The sequence below is a fragment of the Meleagris gallopavo genome, chromosome 6 (assembly GCF_905368555.1).
Source record: "Meleagris gallopavo chromosome 6, MGAL_WU_HG_1.1, whole genome shotgun sequence".
Taxonomy (NCBI): Eukaryota; Metazoa; Chordata; class Aves; order Galliformes; family Phasianidae; genus Meleagris; species Meleagris gallopavo.
This window is the reverse complement of record NC_139409.1, coordinates 23,413,332-23,428,799: the sequence shown is the minus strand read 5'-3', so window position 1 is coordinate 23,428,799 and position 15,468 is coordinate 23,413,332. Positions and strand designations below refer to the sequence as shown.

Genomic DNA, 15,468 nt, shown 5'->3' with positions numbered 1-15,468 from the left:
TTATAAGGAGCAGACCGCGTACAGCATTTCCTGGGAGGTCAGTACTTTTAAGATGCAACAGGATGCTTAGCAGTAGGAACTTGGTAACAGTCAGGGATCTGAATTGGAGGTTTCCCTGTATTTTTTAAATGATGGTGGTCATTGATCTCAAGTGGCATTTTTTGCACTTTTTACTGATGCTTCTCTAAAGCATCAGAGTGAAACACAGGATGGAAGGGTCTCCATCCAGCTGTGCGTGGTTGCCTCTCAAAGCGTCACTGTTTGAAGCTGATGCTTTGCTTTGGTTGTGTACTATTTTCTGTAGTATTTCTCTTTCAGAGGCTTTATGCTCACGAGAACGTGGCATTTTAAGCAAAAAGTTGAATCTGCTTTAAAATTGCTGTATTTTGACTATATTTCTGTAGCTGAGGTTTTCCAGCTCTCTCCCAAGAGAAACTGTGACCACTTTAAGGACTCAAGACTGAGCCTAAGAAGAGACTTTAAAATCATTACTCTGATTGTAGAAAGACTGAATTCTCTGGCTTTTTTTCCCCTTCTCATGACACTGTTCCTTGAAAACAGTAACATGTTTGAGAAAGGCTGCTCCTTTTTAAGGCATGGACTTCAGTGCAATGCCTGGGCAAATAATTAATTAAAGAAGTCCTGAGGTACTTTCTAGACACATTTCGTGCAACAAGTGTAACAGCTGCAGCTGTATCTACAAGTGGTGCTCAGGACAGGATGGGTGAGCACATCCCATTTGCAGTGTGAACAGGACACAACCAACGTGCTGTCTATGTAGCTACATTGTCCAGCCTTAATGCCCATAGTTTGCAGAACTGCCCTAAATGCCAGGACCACATTACTAGCAAGCTCAACTGGCCACAGGATTACTAGCAGTGGTTACCATATTACAGAAGATGGCTCAAGCTATCATCTAAGCTGAAAAACCAAGTCAGTTTGTGCAACAGGTGGAATAAAGAGCCATTCCTACTTGCTTTCTACGTGGCATGCCTCGCTCCTACCTCATTCAAAATGTACTACGGGAGATTTCATCACTCAGTCTCCTATGAGAACACTGCTTTCCCAGCAGCATGGATGGCTATCAGAGAAAAGTGAATTAAAGACCAGATAATGAACACTGAGATGTATGCTAAATTAAAAATGTACCTTTTTTTTTCACCACACTGCAAAAGTTGAATAAAATCAGCCTTTGGGTTTCTGCTGCTAATTTCAAATGCATGAGCTGTCAGTGCTCTGAAACAGAGATGAATGGAACAGATTTTAAATAATGATTTGTTATTCACTTAAAGACCACATTTTGTAAATAGTATTAAACTCAGATCATTTCTGATAACCTTAGGACGACATGACAATCACTGAAATACCAACTGAGCTGCTCCCATTTTATTTGTATTAAGAAACACAGGAAGGCCAATTTATTTAAGGAACTCTCTTAATCTGTTACATATATGCACAAAGAATCAGGTGGTAGCAGCAGGTGTCTGAACAAACTGATGATGTAGCTGATGGGTGTTAAGCACTTCTGAACAGTTTTATGATTGAAATCTTCAGGCAGCTGAGGTAAGTTTAATAAGAAATGATTTATTTTTACTTATTAAAATAATTACCACAGAAGCACAAATATATAAAGCTGACTGAAGATACTTCATGTTTAAAGAATTAGTAATAATTAAAACGGGTGATAGATGGAACGGCAAAGTTACAGCCTCTTTTAGCAATGTACAATGACAGTACAACTCATATTGTAACCAGATTGTCTACAATCAAATAAAAAGCACTACAGGTGTCTTTGTAAATATATGAAGTGTAAAACCTAATAAATAAGACAACTATTAAGTAGCAATGCGTTGCTTGTTTATTACATAATGATGCCTGAACAACTTGTTTGACAGCTATGGATGGTGATGTCAGATGGCAGTGCTTCAGAATTAAAGAAAGAAATGGTGCCAACCGCACAGGGTTTCTGCTTAACGGGGAGAAGGATGGGAGAAGATTTGCAACACTGTGTTCAGGTGCCCATGTGAGAGAGAACAGCCCTACACCTCTCTGCACACCTGGGGAGAGAGGAGTGCATGCTCTGAATCCTTTATTTGAGCAGCCCCTCTTCATATTAACTACTTTGTATGGGACCTGAGCAGCTACATTAAGCCAAATTCCTTAAACCAAACAAACTGTAGGGATGGGTTTCCTGATCTTACTGAAATAAACCAGAAACGCATTTCTGGTTTATAGCCCACAGGGGATTGCATTCTCTCCTTCCCCAGCAATGCTGCCTTGGAGCATCACCCACACACTGCAGTGATTCTGGCTGCTGGAGCTGTAACTCCAGCTGTGGCTCTGCAAGGACCACAGGGGAGGGGTTCTTTAGCCTGGTTTTACACTCAGGGTCAAGCAGACATGCAGCTAGGCAAGTGGACTTCCCTTAATTTGCAGCAACAGTGTCCAGAATATCAATGCAGAGAAATTTTGCAATACTAATCATCAATATACAACAGGTGTGGTAATGAGAGCTGCAGCCCAGCTGGAGTCAGGCAATAAAAAAAACTTCGACTTAATCGCTGCTGTTCCCATTACAAAAATAAGCATCCACAGCACATTTATTTAATGTTTAAATTACTTCATATTACGTAACATGAAAAGAAAATATATTTATCCCACATACAGTAATAGTAAACAAGTGCATTATTTCAAACATTAAAAATAAATCTTTTAACCAAATCTGTACAACAGATAAATAAAATTATATCTACAATACTCAGCTTGTGAAGAACGAAACAAACATCCCCTCAAGTTCAAAGTTCTCCGTGACCACTAATACTGGCACAGATGGCAATCAATGCATCCCATCCACCATTGTGGACCTTTAGCACATCTTTCAGTGATTCATGTTCTCATTAAGGAGGATAACTTTCCAAACATTGGAAATAATGCACATAATGAAGAAACAGCTCAGTATCTTTCCAATAGCTTCAACGTGGGGACTGTACAGAAAGAACTGCAGGTAGTTACATGAATTAGTGGAAAACTTACAACAAAGCAAACAGCTTTAGGGGAGAAAAAAAACAATGCTATATATTTAACAAGATTTCATTCACCTCATAATTCACCATACTTCTTGGAAATGTCTTAAAAACACACAAAATGTTTTGTAAACTTGTATATCATCTTAAGTCACTGACGTGGTGCTGACTTTTTATTTCTGTGTATAAAGGGTTTCACATGACAGATACTATCTTCACCTAAACAACAAATTACCACTTTGTTTAGAAAAATGCCCTGATTTACCAGAGAAATAACTTCATGTTTCACATCAGCTAAAGGTGACCATTAACAGAGGAGTGCAAATCTGCTCTCCTCTCATTCCTTGATAAGAATGACTACAGCGTGCGTTACTCTACGCGTTGTACAGTAGCATCCACCCTCCATTTGGTGGACCCAAGGAACAGATCATTCCATGATACAGACATGATACTGCTATTCCATTTCACTTCACTTTGTTTTGCCACATTTATACAGATATGTAAACAGAAACATATATCCAGTAGAAAAAGACCTGTTTTCACATGCAATTCTCTACAGTGCATTCTTGTTTCTCAGTTTCTTGGAGAAGGTTATTTTCACACAAAATATGTACATTTCCACTATATACATCTTCCACTCACCTCATGTAAATGTCTTCTTGTACCTCCAGTTGAGAATTTTTTTCAGGCAGACACAAAGCAAACCTGAAGAAAGTTTTCAAGAACCCTTTCAAATTAATGCCTTGACTGCTCTTGCATTGCTGAGAAGAAGAGAAGTCCAGAAAAAAAACCAGCTATGCACAGTAACCTTTTCAGCAGAGTTGAGTTATCTTTAGGAACCACAATCTGTGCTAGATCATTAGTGATCTGAGAAATCTCATGTGCCACACACACAAATATAAAAGTGCTGACGATAACGTTAAACATCGGATAGCCAGGAATGAGCACCAAGATCCCCTTTGTGTCTGCTGCCAGCCAGATGTGGTATTGGCAAATGAAAAGCTAGAAGAAAAGAATGTTTAAATATTTTTGTGTACATAAAAATCACATTTACTACTATTGCATCAAGCAAAGCAATGTTCAAATAAGATGCCTAGGATTGAATAATGTACTTTGAGAAGGTGTATTCCACACATCTTTGCTATAAGATCCCTTAGATAAGGCCCAATATCTGACCATGAAGACTATTTTTAACTGAGAGAGCACACAGCAAATTAGCTTTGCTTAGACTTAACCCAACAAGGCATACAGGAGCATCACTTTCATGGGTGTCCAACCATTTGGCTTGCCTGGGCCACACTGAATGAGGAATTGTCTTGGGCTGCATATAGTTAACTAGGATACAGTTATAGTTAAAGTATGTAAGTAACAAAACTCTTATTTTTTAAATAAACTTTTTATTAAAACATTTAAAAAAAAAGAGGGCAACAAAAACATAGAATTAGCAGGTTGGACACAAACAATTTACATTCTATCAGAACAGATCAGGAATGCACCTGCACTCAGTAACCATCCCTTTGCTTACTAATGTGCCTGCAAACAAAAGGTAATGCTTTAACTGCTGGTGAGTGGAAAAGCCCCTGGAGCTGATCAGCATCTTCAAGTCCACCACGGATCAGGATGCTGAAAACATCATCTTTAAAGGAAAAATTTCATCATGGACTCCACTGTATCACACTGAGATTCTCTGTAAGTTTTTTCTCTCCTTTCTTTTAAAAAGTGTATTTAATAATAAAATTATACACCTAATAGTAATAAAGAGCAAGCAAAACAGAAAGCAAGGTAATTCCTACTCTTTTAAATTATACTCTCAGTGAAACAAGAAAACGTGCACAAAGAAGAGTTCTGCTTGTGAAGCTGTATTTCTTTATTAATGCAGCAAAGCTTTTTAGGGCAAACTGATTTGTAAGTGTGCTTACTCTGCCAGTACAGTTAATGCTGATTCCTTAAACGACTCACATTTTGTCTTCCAATTGCATACACACTACAGCTTATCCCAGCACAACACCTCACTCTCACAGTCTACAAGTCTCCCCCAAAACAGCATGAGAAATAAGACTGCTACTCTGATACTACTATTTCAGCTGTGATAGTGTGGATGGAAGCTACAATAAAACAGGTCAAAGAACAACATTAAATAAAACAATATGCTTTCAATATTTATCTTATACTGCTGCAATTGATGTAACAAAACCACCCTGCATTTCTAAGCTGAAAATCATCGCAGCTCTGTTATCTCACTTACCTCTAGAGAAATTTTACCAAACCAGGCAAAAAAAGAGCTATATACAGAACGGACATAACCAGGAATGTTCCTGATGAGGATGAAAGCTAAAATCTTAAGGAAAAAAAAAAAAAAAAAAAAGGAAAAAAAGAAAAAGAAAAGAAAGTTAAAGATGAGACTATGGGTGACAAGTAGGTTACACACACACACACATACAACTTTATTCACTTTACCCAAACCACAGGTGTATCATATATACATATTCACACATTTAACATAAACAGTTTTTTATGAACAGTTTATAATTAAAACCAGCCTGCAGATTGCCAGTCTGGATTTATTATTGTAGGAAAAAGGAACATCATTACCTGCACCACTGAAACAGAAGGATGCAGTTCATTGCACTCCGCTTTGTTCTTACAGCTACTAGCCCAAATGGAATAGGTCTGCAAGATACAAATATCAGCTGAGTTACAGTGGTGGGTAACACTGACAAATGAAACAGCAGATAGACTATTTTGAAGTGTTTCAGCAGTATTTGGCTGTGGGGCAGTAACAGGAGCAAAACGCAGTGCTTAGGTTTGTGTTTCTCCCAAATCCCTTTTTGCAACTGACAAATACCATAATTATTCACACACAAAGATGAAAACACAATGTTGACAATTATTTTTTTTAAACCACATTTAGACTATCGATAAAGGGTGAAGGTAAGAGCTCCATTATCTATCATATTATTTATCTGTTTTTCTTACAGTTTTTGCAGTGATGTGAAAAACTGATGAAGTTTTCACCTACAGTTGACTGAAAACTATATGAGTGAGTAGATGGTTCAGGCTGCACAAAAATACACAGCTGAAGCATCCCCAGATCAAGAACTGATTTTTAAATTAGTATATTCTCTAAATGAGAGCTCCAAAACCAGAAGGAATTCTTTAACAAGTATAATCAACCTTGTAAATGAGGTACCTACCAAAAAGGATACAATTGAAATAAATAATAAAACATTTGAAACTCTGCTGGAGAAAAGCGGATCTCCCTTTCCTTCTGAAATCATCTGATGCTTCTGCAATGCCAGATAAATAAAAGCAAACAGCATCCCATGAAAAACCACCTGTAAAAGACAACATAATGAATATTTCATGGCTTACACGTACTTCAGGCACAAACTTCTACAACAGAAAAGCTACAGTATAATCCATTTGCAATACCAAAGCCCAGGGATTTACTGAAACTAACAAAAATAGGTTTCCTACACCAGGTTGTCATAAGCTGCTTTTTTTTAAACTTAGCTGAAATTCTAAGGATAAACCATTCTTACTAATTCTTCCCAGGATGTTAAAGACATGAAGTTTCAGGACAACGAAGTTTCAAGATGCTTTCAAGTACCCACCATCCTCTCTGCAATCTGTGCCAATGCTTGAAATGTGCTTTCTCTGGGGAAAACTCACGAGGCCCTGGCCTTCTCCCAAGTTGGCAGGTGAAAATATTCAAGAAGCACTACAAGCGCTTTCCTCTCTCACAGGCACAATTCTTCAGCTGAGTGTTTTATGAAGTTATGCCAACTTCTCATTAGCTAGCAACATGATGCTGTTTCAGGCTTGTCTTGTGTTGCTTGTCTTCAGTGTTAATGTGGGACTTCCTTGTCAGCAACATCACAGAATATGCACTGTTCACAACCAACAGAGCTCTATGTCTGAAATGCTGCAAGGCAGTGCCCCAGGAACTCCACAGATTTAAGTTACTTAAGAGTGCCAGAGGGAAAAGAACACAAGTGATTCAGCTACGAGTCAGGTTAGTAGATAAACACTTTCACCTCAGACAATCCATTTACCTTTATAAGAAGGTAAAAAAAAGAACTGTGTCACTCTGTTTTATTTCACAATAACATTTCAGAGGAAAGATAAAAATCTGATCACTTTTTAAGCAACTAAGCAGGACGCAGCAGTAAGCAAGCCAACATCCCTCTTTAAAGCAAGGTCTTTGCAGAATTAAGGTGGATGTGTCTTAGGCTTAAAGTGAACAACCCACCGTGAAAAACTCCTGTTTCCTCTAGAGGAAAGGGAACCAACCCTCCCAAACTAAAAAAAAATATACACTTAAAAGTACAGTATAAAGGTCTGTAAGTGGTACATACGTAACGATCCAACTTCCACCTAAACCACCATTCATAGACATTCCCATTCAGTTCAAAACACTTGGACAGAGGCCAAAAAGAAAATACCTTCTCAAATGCACCCTGTGAAAAAACAAACATCACAAAAGCATTAACCATATTTACTAAATTTCATATCAAAAGACAGCTAACTGATTTATGTCATTCCAGCTTCACTAGTTTAGATAATCTGAACTCGAAGCTTAGTGGTGTTACCAAAATTATTGGCTTCCTCTGAAGCATTCCCTATCCCTGCCAAAGCTAATAAATAAACAAAGTCAAAAATACTTGTTCAGATGAGAAAGATACCTTTTTCTGCCTCCCCACAAAGGTACTGGCACTCCTTCCATTTTGTATTGGAGGCTCAAAGGGAGAGATCCACATATACATTGGGATAACTAATGCAAGCTCCACAAAAGAGTAGAGTGCAGTAGGCTTAAAACCAATAGAGGATTAAAAAACACAGAAGCCACTGTAAATTCTAGAGGGACAGGTGCTGCCCTTATTTATGTCATCCATACTCGCAGTAAGCAAGAGGATGGTAATTCAGCATGAGATTCACTCTTTGGATAAAGCATCGAAGCCAACAGCAGGTCCCTGAGAGACACAGGTGTCTGTAACACCATATGCTGATACAAAACCTGCTAACTCCGAACACATTAAAAACAAAACCAACCACACACACAAAAAAATCATCACTAAACCAAAGAAAACATCCATACACCTTCATATTTATTACATTTGTAGTAGCATTACAAAGAAATAAGATACTGAACTGTGCTTTTTTCCAGCAACCACACCAATTCAAAACCAAAATAAACAGAAGGTTCCATTTCATCTTCTGTATGTGTGACAAAGAAGCAAATATTCAAGCAGTAAAATGTAGAAATAGTTACTTTTATTGTCAAACGTAGAGATAGTTAATAATATTGTTAGTCAGTAAGGATACGAGAAGTTTACAAACCTGAGAATATGACAGAAAATATATACAGGCCAGTAAGCAAATCAGTTTAAGAAGTAAACCAAAGTGCCATAAGCAGTTCCCTGAGGAAAAAATAAATTAATTGATTTATGGTCATTCATTTTTCCACTAGTGAATACAAGGAAACATTTCATTGAAATTGCCAACTATTTAGTGTGGCTATGCTTAGTACTAGAAAGAATCATAAATAGATACGCAAATATTATGAAGGATACTTTACCACTACCTAGATGCTTACATTTTACTTTAAGTAACTAAAATAAACAATTACAGTAATTTTCAATCTAACAATCCTACATTTAACCTCACACCTAAAACCAGAATCAGCATCCACACAAATGGAAACAGAATGTTTTCAAACAGAATTTCTTCAAATAAATAATATTCTAAAGCCTCTGCTTTCCCAAATATTCAACACAGGCACCTCTTACTCTAGTTGAGCAAAAAATAAATAAAATAGTATCCATCAGCTTTTGTTATGTGAAATAAGAAGAGCATATATCATTAAACTCAGGGGTACCAGCTCTGGAGTACATTAAGGACAAGCGTCTTCTTAAGACAAGACAGAGAAACTGTTCCTTGAAGCTGACAATTAATACTAAAGTCTACTCAAGTCCACTCCAACACCTATTCCTGGCACGCATTTGATGCATTTCATTTTTCTATCTGCAGACTGTAAAACTTGCATTTTATTCTCTACATTGGGAAAGGGGATCTAAGACTCTTAGGTTTGTAAGTTCTAAATTAGATGAATTAATTACCACAAGGTGACAGCTCTTCTCAGAAGTATAATCCATGAAAAACTGGGATTTCACCTCAATTTTTATTTCTAGTTTTCACATCCCAAGAAATGCTTTAGACAGTTCCCTAAATCTAAGGGGCCAAAGATAAACCTCAAGCCCTTATTTGGCAGGACGAGGCAGAATCAGTGCTCAGGATGGATCAGCACGTTGGCAATCCAGAATGGCAATGTGCAGATGCTCACTGCTCATGCTGCACCACTCCTTAACGATGGCAGTAATTTCAGCCAGCAAAAACAGTGCAATCTGTGTTTTTAGCTTCCATTTATTAGTGCTACAGCTCTTGATAGAATACATTTCTGATGGTCAAAGCTATTAAAAAGAATCATATACGACTACAACCAGAGATAGAGGTTATCAGCTGTTTTACTTTTTCAACTGATACATCATTCATCTGTAACAACCTATTTCTGTGAGCAGTCACTTAACGTGTTTGTACTATTGTACAAAAAGGCTGAGATCTACAAACAGCAGCTTTCTGCATGATTATCATCTGCAGGAGCACGTAAATGTTTTAGAGCAGAAGGGCAGAAGAGCATTATCTTACCATTTGCTTTCTTCTGGACTATCTGAGGCCACATAGCCAAGGTGGCATAAATGATCATAAACCAGACAGTAACGAGAGGCACAAAGTAGTAGAACTGGTATGGTCGGTCCATCACTATGCACAGTACCACGACCAAGAAATTGAGGCGAAATAATACCTGAAGGGAGCCAGAGGAAAGAATGCATTCTCATGTAGAGTAAATAGACTGGAAGGCAAAGCTGGCAGAGATAGGGGAGAATGTTTCTTTAGCACTACATGAAAACATCACCTCACGTGACGATCATATTTCAGTTCAAACACAGGAACAACAGCAGAGCAATATGAGACTGCAGGTTAATGATGTGGTATGGGGCCAGTCTACCCTGACCTACTTCAGTAGCAACAAACGAAAACAGGGTACAACAGAGCTGCTCCCAGCCTGGGGACTGAGTGAGCATCCCATCTGCTGTCGTCTCTAACATAGCGTCTTTGAGGGGAAAACAACAGAAAAACAACCCTACGAAATAAACCAAAAAGCCCCCTGAGAATTAATGTAAGCATTTGGAGAGTGTTTGCTTCTTCACCATTTTGCCATTGGATCTACAAATTTTTGAACCCTCAAGTGAAAAGGCTTCAGGAAAATAAGACATTCTAAAACAAAAGATAAGTAGATTCCTCTCTCTTCTCCCAAGGAAGCAGCTACACCTGATGTGTTGGTGAAATTTTCATTATTTCTAAACAAAAGTGTTAGAGGAGTGTGATATTCTACACACCAAGTGGTTAAACAAGCTGCTGCCACGCAGAACTCTGCCCTGACTGAAGAAAAATTCAGCTTAGATTCTGCAATGTGCAAAAATCAATATGGAGCGTGTGAGGATGCTTTGCTAAGTTCTGAAAGAAGCAGCAAATCCTACAGTGATGCCTCTTGTTCATGTATTAGTAATCTACTTCAGTACAAAACAGTTGGATGCTTAATGAAATAACAATGTGGAAAGTTTCTTCAACAGATCCAAAACATCACTCATCTGAAGGAAAGAAAAAGAAAAATACTGCAAGTGTTTTGGGACACTATTAAAGGTCCCAACAAACCAAAGAGTTTTCATTTCCTCACCAATAAGGAAAAGACTCAAAGTGCATGCAAAAATTAAAAGCTTTTACTTGGAAATGACTTTAAATCAGACACAAGACAGCATTTGTTTCATCAACTGAAAGACTTGCAGTGCTGGGAGCAAGCAAACCCGTGTGCTGAATAACTCACTCAACAATTACCTTTATTCACAGAGGAAGACAAATAAAGAAAGTCTGTCCACAAATGCCTCTTGAATTCACAAAATATTTATCAACTCATATAAAAAACAAAGTCTTACAGAAATACCAGGATCATTATGTATTTACATACGTAGATATTCACACACACATCACAATGGAAATTCCATTGCTATACATTACGAAATATTTAATAACGATTTCTTTTTTTAAGGCCTACAAACATTTTTTACATTGATGACAGCATTGCATATGCAAAATAATAACAAATAAACACTAAATGTGTTGGATTGCACGGAAACAATATCCACCTTGGATCTGAAAAGTCTGGTTAAGTAACCTAACATCACACTACTTAGGGAGTATGGATGTGTTGTAGTTATTCTACTTCCTGAAAAATAAGTTCTTTATAGAAACAGTAAGTAAATATATCCTTACCTGACACACTCTGTACACACCGAAGTCCCCTTTTATCCAAAAATATGAGAAGTGCCCATAACCTGTTTGGAACAGATATGCAGCCACCAGAACTCGAATGTGCATGTACACAGGCAAAAACTGTGGGGAAAAATAATGTACCTTTTATAAATGACCAAATAAATGCTTCTGGTTTCCCTTTTTTGGTTTTTCTGCATTGCACTAAATCAGGTTTAGCAAGGAAAAGAAACATGCTGCATTTCTTGTTTCTTACTAAGCTCTTTTGTTGCCCCCATCTCTCCCATGTTATTACAAGAACTGTATTCAGACACTTGTCTTGCTGACAAGTAAAATAACATGGTCTTCTGCATCAAGAAATCAAGTACATTTTGTATTTGGTTGAGTCATGCATAACATGCTCTTATCAGGAAAACTGAATAATACCCTAATTCTGCAAACATCATTTCTAAAACTACCAGAACAATAGTATGAATTACTCAATCTATTCAATTCTATTACATATTTGTGCTTTCTGCCCAATTTACATTCCCCCAAAGAAACCTTCAAATTCACTTACAGTGCTTGCTCCAGAGATATGATAAATCAAAATAACAAGCTGCATCCAGCCCTTCCATTCATCAGTCTGTTCTCTGTTTAACACTTTAGTCTAGTGCAAAACAAAACAAGAGTGTTGCTATTCCAAAAAGTACAACGAACATCTACAAAACGAGGAGAAAAAGTTCAAAATAATAAACCACTTTATGGGCAAATAGGTCTAAACTGTAAAAGTCCTCTTGCAAACAGACATGTTAATGTGATCTACACTCTCACATACCTGAGCTACACTTGCTTAAAGTTTGGCAAAGGCCAAACACACCCATACCCACACGCTTTTAAGAAAATTCTACATCTAATTCCATGCAAACGCTGCATTGCTTGTAAATGTATTTTCTGCAGATGAGTTATACTGACATTAAAAAGTTTACTTCCAATAATCAGCAATCTAAAATTTACACTCCAACTGTCAAACTACATTACAAATAAGATGTCAACTTGATCATTACCTCTTTTGTATTTTCGGTATAAAATACCCCCAAAACCAAGATATAGACGATCGGTATGAAGAAAGATGAGTGTGTATAAAATTTATTTTCCTTCATGAAAAGATTTGCTCTGTCACATAGATAAAAATAGGTCATGATTAGACCAAGTTTGCAGAAACAGTGTAACAGCATCTCTAAAGTAGAAACATTAGGAGTACTGATGGTAGGTTTCTTCTCCTCTCCAATTTCCAAATCAGTGCATGATTTGTTCTTTCGATAATTATTCCGATGAATTAAACTGATAACAAAATATCCAACAATGGACAAAGTAAAGAAACAGAAAGCTAATTTCTGTATCAGAGTGAGAGGAGGCTGAGGCTGGCAGCAGGAGCCGTCAATGGGCTTCATTATCTTATTGCAGTAGACATTCATAAGAATCATTGCATTCTGTCAAAGAAATAGACAGTTCTCCAATTAATCTCTAAATATTGTCATCACATAAAATTTTCTTTAACTAGATCATGCATTGACAGAAAAACTATGAACTTCCCCCTTATCATACAGGAAAAATTTCATAGGAACCCCCATAATCCTCGTTGCATTAGGCATGGGAATCAAAACACCTCTTCCAAAGACTAAAACCTTTAGCTTCCTGAGGTAAGCAGAATGAGGTAAGCCTAATTCTTACAACAGAAGGGTTTTCTCTATTGGCTCTAAAAGGAGCTATAACTATATAGACTATACATAAAATATAGCTCACAAAATCAGTGTCCTCAAGGGGCAGGGTAATGAAAATGTCTACGTGACAATGAGACTAAAACCTTGGTGAGATGGTATTTAGCTCATGCAATATTCAAAAGCAACTGAAACCTGCAAAGGAGCAGAAGTAACGCTGACACAGCAGGAGAGTTCAGTCACAGAGAGGGCACACTGATTACATTCAGAGAGGCTCATGACATGCATATGTATTATCTTTAAGCTACGAATGCAAGAATTAAAAAGTCACTGGCACTCCACACAATGGAGAAAATCTATACTGTGTGTTTTCTCATCTGTTTCATACTCTTGGATAAACAAAAATAAGCAAAACTGCCTGACATTCTACCTACTGGAACCTTCTGAGCAAAACCTCCTGAAGGACAGGAAGGTTCTCACTACATTCATATTGTCTGCTGTCTCAAAACATTCTCTTAAATCCTGTTTTACTATTATTACTTTTTAATGTCGATCAGTTCTAAAAATACTTACTGTATCCCTGCTTGATTCAGGCAGATGCAAGCCATCTGAAGACTTCATAATAGTTTCTTGTGCTATCAGTTTTGATACACTGAACACTTTAACTTTGGCTTTTGAATTTCGGGAGCTGCTGTTCAAAATACGGACAGCTGCTTCATTATAAGCATTTATTTTCTCATTAGTGATCATTTTCCGACTCTCACTCAGCATATCTTCATTAACAGGATCTGAATTTGAAAGGATAAAAAATGGGTACATGAAGAGTCCACATGACAAATACTTTTGGTTAGCTCAGATTGCATAGGTTCCTTTCATTCTGGTATTTGAAGTTGTTTTAATGACATAGCAAAACCAGTGAGGAATCAGTGTCCATTACTGCAACCAGAGTTGTTTATAAGGGAATACTCTTAACGTTATTCCCTAGTTATGCACGTGTCCTAATAGATCAAAAAGCTTTGGCCAGACACGAATGCTTTTGTGCTCCATGTGGAGCACAGTGCTGGAGTAGAGCTGCTTATGCCTTCTAACAGAAATGGAGTGCCCCAAGTAAAGGTTCCAAACACAAGATGATAGAAGACAGGCAGAACAGATACACTGGGGAAAAGAATAATCTCAAAACTCTAGTTGCTGCAGATGAAACCAATTTCTCACTTCTCTAAGCCACATTCCACAAGCATTTTCCACTTGTTCCTGCTGATTTCAATTTAACTGATGTTAGAATCTTAGTTTTTCAGCAGGTTGGAGCAGTACTTAGCTGTCTGCAGGCTACATGGATTACTTGGAACATAACGCTAAGCTACACAGGATTGCAGACAAAAAATCACCAAACCACAATGAAAAGCTGCTGATGTTCATAACTGGTAAAACACACCAAAAGCTTTGAGGTTATCTACTCAAGCTGCCTCATGACTATTTTGGATAATCCAAGTCCGTACCAACTTGTGTGTACAGACCATACATATACTATGCTCTGTGTACAGTTTCTGCTCTTATTTGTTCCATTACGACTATAAAGAGCTCAGAGATTACTTAAATGGACTGGATCTTTATCAACGGAATGTTGGAGCGTGTCTGACAGTTAATTACTTTTGTAATAGACAAATTTAGTCTTGAAAGTAATGTGAAAAGATGAATCTGTTGATCCAGGTTAATCTCTAGAACCATCTTTGACAGGAACTTACATACGGCTTTAAGGATACAGCTGAGCATATTGCTATCAGGGTTCAAAACCTGCTTATCTTTCTCACGGAGATGACAACCATCTGAAACATAAAACACGAGTCTACCTATCAGCTCACTGTTCAGCATCAAAGACAGATCTGAGTTTTGTTGAAGAAAAGCTAAAGAAGGTTGGTGCCATGACAGAAACCTCGCAGACTCATTCTGAGCCATGATTTCTGGCTCCTGATCTTAACTCACCAACGCTTAGCATACAGATGCAAGTTGGTCTTCAGAGAACTCAATTCTCAACACTCTCCAGAGTAATTCTAGATATGCACAAGCTGCGTTTGTAGAACCTCTTCCATTATTTATGTAATCTGAAAACTTAGTGGAACACAAACACAGGAAGACAGAATAGAAAATAATATCCTGAGTCTGAGAGAGAATGACTGAGAGATAGGAGCTCGGGAGGCAAAAAAAAATTCCCAAGAGAGAATGAAAATCTCCATCACTACTAGCAGCTAGTTAGGAGCCAGCTAGTTACAACTGCTCAAAAAGCTGCACTGCAATTCAGCCAACATATGTACTCAGTAAATCAGCAGTACACACTAAGTTCTTCATAACCTATGAGAGACTGG

At 37.6% G+C, this 15,468-nt stretch overlaps 1 protein-coding gene across 4 annotated transcripts in view; it reads right to left on the bottom strand.

Annotated features, from left to right (window-relative positions):
* Positions 1 to 15,468, bottom strand: part of CASD1 (CAS1 domain sialic acid O acetyltransferase 1) — a 35,362-nt gene that overhangs the window by 7,913 nt on the left and 11,981 nt on the right. For 2 of the 4 annotated variants that reach the window (XM_085227463.1, XM_085227465.1), the window contains 11 exons: positions 13,682 to 13,896; positions 12,455 to 12,880; positions 11,968 to 12,057; positions 11,412 to 11,531; positions 9,729 to 9,885; positions 8,364 to 8,443; positions 7,382 to 7,483; positions 6,218 to 6,358; positions 5,616 to 5,693; positions 5,269 to 5,361; positions 1,372 to 4,025 (listed from right to left, as the gene is read on the bottom strand). In XM_085227463.1, the coding sequence (XP_085083589.1) occupies positions 3,759 to 4,025; positions 5,269 to 5,361; positions 5,616 to 5,693; positions 6,218 to 6,358; positions 7,382 to 7,483; positions 8,364 to 8,443; positions 9,729 to 9,885; positions 11,412 to 11,531; positions 11,968 to 12,057; positions 12,455 to 12,880; positions 13,682 to 13,896 (1,769 nt within the window). In that variant the 3' untranslated portion in view covers positions 1,372 to 3,758. Of the gene's footprint in view, positions 1 to 1,371; positions 4,026 to 4,400; positions 4,660 to 5,268; positions 5,362 to 5,615; positions 5,694 to 6,217; positions 6,359 to 7,381; positions 7,484 to 8,363; positions 8,444 to 9,728; positions 9,886 to 11,411; positions 11,532 to 11,967; positions 12,058 to 12,454; positions 12,881 to 13,681; positions 13,897 to 15,468 lie in introns of those variants that run through there. The other 2 variants (XR_014884239.1, XM_085227464.1) reach the window with 2 other exon arrangements.